General features: G+C 36.9%; 1 protein-coding gene across 1 annotated transcript; it reads right to left on the bottom strand.

The window, feature by feature from the left end:
• Positions 1-4,456: 4,456 nt before the first annotated feature.
• Positions 4,457-6,320, bottom strand: LOC132189538 (probable WRKY transcription factor 11). Its single transcript, XM_059604278.1, has 3 exons — positions 5,450-6,320; positions 4,793-4,918; positions 4,457-4,679 (listed from the first exon to the last, which is right to left on the bottom strand). Exons 1-3 carry the CDS (start codon positions 6,178-6,180, stop codon positions 4,502-4,504), a joined length of 1,035 nt encoding a protein of 344 aa, XP_059460261.1. The 5' UTR covers positions 6,181-6,320; the 3' UTR covers positions 4,457-4,501.
• Between the last annotated feature and the right edge of the window lie 228 nt (positions 6,321-6,548).

Here is a 6,548-nt window from a genome sequence, read left to right on the forward strand (position 1 = left end):
TAATGGAAGGGGGTAATTGAAAAAAATCAAAAGATCGATACACTAAAGTGAGAGTTTTTAAACTTTGGAGGGTGTTTGCAAAAGGCGTGACATTTAACTTACCCCTATAAATAAATATAATATATAACATAATATGTTTAAAAATTTATAAGATTTAGTTTGATTGTATATTTACTATTCATTATCCTAAATAATTTATGAGAAAATATATTCAAACTCCATGAACTACTACCCCTCACTAAAATAATTTTCATTAGCGCTTGAAGTACTTTTTCATTTGGGCCTTTGAATTACCAAGTGTAACAAGCATACTCTGCTATTATATATATATATATATATATATATATATATAACATCTCGCCATGTGACAAGTGTTGGAAATAATTTTATCCAACTGGCCCATCAGATTTTGGACTTCAAGGCCAATGACAAGCCTACAAGAAAAGCACCATTGGAGTAGAAGTCTTAATTCGGGTCCAATTACAACTCCTTGAAGAATCTAACACATTAGTCCTACTCTATACCAAATTGACGTAGGATCTCATGTCCAATTCAAACTCTCAGCACTCCCGCATCAAGTTGAAGAAGAAGACCTAGTCCAAATCTAACTCTACTTCTCAGCCTATAAAGAGGCTCTTACACCATGTATAAAGTGAAGTATTATGCATTGAGCTTACTTTTCTTTTAGGAACTGACTTAGGCATCCAAGTTTTCTCAGCATAGACACTTTTGACGCGCATTGGAGTTTCCTCGGTATAGACAGTTTTGACACTTGTCATTTTGTAGCGATTGTGGGAAAGTGAAGAACACCTCAAAGAACACACCATATCGAACACTGTTCTAACAACAAGCATAATCTGAACTTTGGTCAAGTTACACACACTTCCCCTAATCCTTAAGTGAGTTTGTGGATTAAAAAAGAAAATTTTGCTGCAATAATAAAAGAAAAGTAGTACCACTAAGTGGAATATGAGTTATTCCTGTCTTCAGCTTTGTTGGGAGATAAAGTGGTTATTGAGTTTTTACCAAGAATACATTAATTTACATAATTGAACACAAAGCCTAAGCTAATAGGCTAAGGTCCACTTAGATATATTAAGTATTTTTATTTATTTATTTTATATATATAATGTGGGACTCAACACTCACAAGTGTATTCACAACTGACTTATTATGAAAGTCAAAGTGTTACAAAAGGCTCCCTGTAGATGGTCAATGACTCAATGTATGCTTGTCACATGGTGGGCTTATTGCTTAGAGCTGTCTAATATTTTCCATGTCATTGGGTGCTTGAGTGGAGCCTTAGGCATATTTATTGTATCACCAAAAATAAAAATAAAAATAAAAATCCACCCTTAAAAAGTATATTAATAAATTAAAAAAAAACAAACAAACAAACAAACAAAGAGATTATGCTCATTTTCTTTATTTTTCCTTTTTTAGACGGAAACAAAGTGAGACAAATAGGGGTTGTTTAGTTTTTCGTTTTTAAAAATAATTAGTTTTTATATTTACATAATGTTTATTTTATTTTTAAAAAATGTAACTTAAAAAAGCTGTTATAGTAGAATACCAAAATAGTGGTTTTTTTAATATATATATTAAAAAAAAAAAAAAAAAAAACTTTGATTCCCAGTTTCAAATGTAAAATCATTAAAAACATCTTATTTGATAGTTCTAAATTTTTTTAAAAAAATAGTTTTAGAAAACACAACCCAATAAACATATAACCTCACCAATAACCATTGCATCAACAGTAAAGATTGGATCACTATCTTCCAAAATTCTTAAGGTATTTCACCTTCTTAAATCTCAATCATTAATCTGAAAATGAATGGTTTAGATTTGGTCCTTAAACACGAGGGCCTTGGCCCTTGAAGCCCAACTCCTCTATCAAGCCGAAAATATATTTCCATATATAACCCTCGGGCTCAAGTACAAAGTCAAAACCGGACCCAAGTTCTCGTTGAAAAGTCCACAATGTAGATTGTGCAGTTTGACTCGGAGTCGTTTTTTTGTTTGTTTGTTTTTAATTCAATTCAATTCAAGAAAGTGGAAGGAAAAAGAAGAAGATATTACACGAAAAAGTAAAAACAAAGAACGAACGACTCAAACAAAGCCTTGAACAACCAAAAAAATTGAATAAAAGTGTTATAAAACTTTAAATTATTAGAATGAGTCAAATAATTGATCTGATTCATCAAGAAAACTGAAACAGTTATAAATGACGGTTTGCAAAGACAAAATTTCTTAAATAGAACGATACACAAAGTAACCGTGACAAGCAAATAGATACTTTTCAAATTTTTTAAACAAAACGATTTACGAAGCAGCTGCGACAAGTGAGTAAATACTTTGTAACAATAAAACAACCACTTAGATAGGTTGACACCGAGTCAATGAAGGAGATTTTAAGTTTTTTGGATCTAAAACCACATTTGTACAGTCAACTGAAATCAACATTTTCAGTGGTAATAGGTGGTACTAGTATTTAGGACCACACTACCTTTTTTTTTTTTTTTTTTTTTTTTTTTTTTCAGGCAAGGATTCATTGAACATAGGGGGGAATGTGAAGTAAAAAATAAGGGAAAAATGTAAATTCAATTATTGTGGTTTACTTGATTTACAATTAATTCTTTGTGGTATTAAAATGAACTCAAAGGTCCTTGAAGTATGCGAAAAAACTAATTTAGTCTCTACAGTCAAATTTCGTTCACTGACTTAACAAATTTTAATAGCGTAAAACATTAGAGCCAATATAATTGTGATACTTATCCTATTTAAGTCAGTGGCATACTAAGGAAATTTGTTAAATTAGTGGACGGAATCTTATTGTAGAGACTAAATTATATTTTTGGCATACCTCAAGGACCTTTGAATTCATTTTGATACCATAAGGAGCTAATTGTAAATTAGGTAAACCACAATGACTAATTTTGTATTTTTCCCAAAAAATAATGAACTGCATTATATTAAAGACTTAATTGTTTGATAAAATTGTTTAGAGGGGCTTTTTATTAATTTTTTATTTTATTTTATTTTTTAAAAATATTCTAATGTGATATAAAAATGAACGTAATTTTTAGTGTTTTTGTGTTTAATTACTTTTTTCCCTGAATTTGACTTAAGGTTAATGATTTTTGGGGCATGTCATTTTAGAGATCCACATTCGTGGTAATTTCAAGTAGGAGAGCGTGATCAACTACCTCTTTAGGGGTGATCCGCCTATCCCAATTATATATTTGGATGACCAACCACTCATTTGAAGGGAAAAGTGATCCAACCACCCATTAAATTTTGTATTTTATCTTATTATTTGTGTGGTTAACTCACAATGAGGATCATTAACCACAATATGTTTAAAGGGATTGACCTCTTCTTCCCCTTTCCTGAAGAACTTCATACTCCTCATTTAATCTTATGTAGCATTTGGTCATATTTTTGAACTCCACAGGACCACAGGCATATCCATTAGATAAAGCGAGAGGTGTATTTGGTAAACCTTTTTGTTGTGAGTTTTTGTTTGAGTTGTAATAAGAAGTTATTGATATAATATAAAAATGAAATAAGATGTTGACTTTTGTGAAAAGTGGATTTTTTTTTTTTTTTGAAAATATATATATATAAGTGAAAATAAGGAAAGGAAAAGGAAAGATGGTTTGTCAAACTAATCTGAGGTAGTAATGCCATGCCATGCTACATATTGGAATTGAATAACGTTATTTCATAAACTGTTATACAACTGAATGACGTGTCAATCACCGTCTCCTAGTTTATTGACACAAAATATCTCCGATAGATATTAATCATTCAATGAAGGCTATTGGCAGAAATACGGAACAACATTAAATATTATTATTCAATTAATAAACCATCAATAGTCCTCCATGCGCCACCATCTTTTTTTATAATATTTTTTGTTGTTGAAGTGATTCATATCCCTTTCTCTCCTTTTTCTCTTGATTTGGATTTCCCTTAATCATATCATTACATGATGAGGATATAAAATGAGTAGAAAGAGTAATGTAAAAGAAATAAACTTGAAAATATTGGATTGAATGAAGAAATCACTTGACCACCTCATCTTCCATCTGCAAGTGATAAGTGATGATGATGACATTCCCAACCACACAGCGATCTGATTGCTCACCCCCTCTCCACAAACACCCACTAATCACATAATCTTTTTTGACTCTTTTTCCAGATGTGCTCCCCTATATTCTTTCAATCTTCTATCATCATCCATAGTGGCTAATGAAGAACCACAATTACCAATTAATTAATTAAAAAAGAAAACTAAACCACAATCCACAATTGCTTTGGCAAATTGATGAGATTCCATTTCCACCACTAATATATTATATTTCTTTAACATACAAAACACATTTACAATCCAACCCCCTCCACTACCTCCAAATAACAAAAGCCTACGACGTCGTTTACCCACCCTCCCTCCCTCCTCCCCTCCCTCCCTTTTGTCTTTTCCCTTATTCGCTTTCAATCACGTTGAGTCGAATACCGACCCCATACCGGCGGTCCCATTCTCGTGCATCGCGGGTGGAGCCGCGTGACGGTGCTCTCCTCCGTACGTTACGATCAGCATCGTCGGATCACTCGGGTCCCTCTCCACGTGTTTCCTCGCCGGGCACAACCTCATCGTACTACACTTGTAATAACCCCTGAAACAAACAAAACAATTCACAATCCCAGGACACGTCAGATCATGCGATGAGTTTTTATGATTTAACAGCAGAATCAAACGGTCGGACATGAGGGACTATATAGTAATTACCGTGGGTACGGCGAGCCCTTGATCGGCTTTTGACCATATTTCCTCCAAGAGTACTCATCCGGTGGGATATCAGCGACTTTCGAACTTATAGCCGGTACCCTTATTGTTTTCTTCTCCCGATTTTTCCTGAAAATTTAAAAAACATTTATTAGCCACAACAATTACCAAATAGAATTAAAAGAAGGCTGCTCCAAAAAGCGTTACTTTGGTCAAAGTCTACTATCTCCGTATAAAAAAGGCAAAACTGTGCCGTTTAGGAAGTTTGATTTTTTGGCACAAGTCATTTTCTTTTTTCTTTTTTTTTTTTTTTTAACCTTCCTAAAAGACTACGCTTCAAAGAGACAGACCCCTATCGTGTCAGTATCACGCGTGCTGTGTCCGGCAGTAGGTGATAGATTTACTGTTTCCGGACCCACTCGTTGACCCGAACTCGGTGCTTTGAAGCAGATGAGCTCGCGTTGACTCGAGCGATTCGACTCAATTTCGACCGAGTCGGCGCAGTTTTTACAAATAAAAATGTAATAAATCAAATACTATTATTTTCTAACCAACGGCTCCTAGTGGTTTGACATTTGGTAAGAGTTACCCAGTTAACTCGGTTCACGCATAATAAAATGTGTAGTAAAAATTGCGCAGATGGTGAAGAGCACGGCGTACCTTTTCTTGGAGCAATGGCACTTGCTGCCGGAGCCTGAGAACTTTCCGGAGACATTGTCGGAGTGCTCGTGGCACCTCTTCTTGTAGGGAGCCGTCGATAGCGGAGGTTTTCCGCCGGAAACGGCCGGCGCTGGGGCGACCAAGATCGACGGCCCTAGCTTCCCGTTCGAGACGCTGCCGTCTCCGGTGATCGCCGACGACATGAACGACGAGCTCGACGACACGCTGAAGTTCTCCTTCGTGAAATCCAGTTCGGTAGTCTTCGGGTTCGAGGCGAAAACATTGGGTTCCGAGAAGACGAGGGTCAAACTCTGCGGCTGAGACGGGACGAATCTCGCCGGAGCAGGGATCGGAGCCTGAGGTAAGGCCTCCGGAGATACGATCGTGGGCGTAGAAGTGATCGGAGTAGGAACTAGGGTTAGGGTTTGCGAGTGAGGAACGAAGAGAGAGGCGGATGACGAGGAGGAGGATGTTGAAGACGAGTGTCGAACCGGTCCGCGCCTGAACCGGGCGTGGCCGGTCCGGTTCAGGAGAGAAATGACCTTCTTGAAATTTGATACGGTGTGGTCCGTTATAACGGTGCAGTCCAGGTGGCTTGGCTGCTGGTGGTGGTGGTGGGACTGAGACAAGACGCGAATCAGATGCTCCATGCTCTTCAGGCCCTGCGACGCAGCTTCCTGTATAGCTGTCTGATCGTCCATCTTCGGAAAGCCCATGAGCTCCACCGCCATTCTGAAAGAGTTTTACAGAGAGAGAAAGAGAGAGAGAGAGAGAGAGAGAGAGCTCAACAAGTCATCCAAGTCTACGGTTACCAAATCACAAGGATTGAAACGAGAGAAGGGAGAAAGAGTAGGGAAAGGTGGGGGGAGTGGGAGCGATATAAGGGGGAGGGGGTGACCGGATGACCGGGTAAGAGTTGGGAGAGAAAGATAAAGAAGTCAAAGTGGGTGCGCAATCTGACGGCTCAGATGGGTTTGAAGATTTCTACAAAGGTGGTGAATAAACAAATCAGGTGCGTGGTGGGCCCGTAGTTGAATAAAATATAAAAAAAAAAAAAAGGATGAGAATTTGGTCGAGAAAATAGGAAAGGTTGACGAGT

Source organism: Corylus avellana, chromosome ca8 (assembly GCF_901000735.1).
Source record: "Corylus avellana chromosome ca8, CavTom2PMs-1.0".
In the NCBI taxonomy this organism is placed as follows: domain Eukaryota; kingdom Viridiplantae; phylum Streptophyta; class Magnoliopsida; order Fagales; family Betulaceae; genus Corylus; species Corylus avellana.

Bases quoted from the DNA above. Each gene is read 5' to 3' on its own strand.
- LOC132189538 (XM_059604278.1), bottom strand. From the start codon at position 6,180: ATGGCGGTGGAGCTCATGGGCTTTCCGAAGATGGACGATCAGACAGCT. The intron at 4,919-5,449 runs GTACGCCGTGCT...TTAAATTTTCAG, and splicing joins TGCCATTGCTCCAAGAAAAG to GAAAAATCGGGAGAAGAAAA. The intron at 4,680-4,792 runs GTAATTACTATA...TGTTTGTTTCAG, and splicing joins AAGGGCTCGCCGTACCCACG to GGGTTATTACAAGTGTAGTA.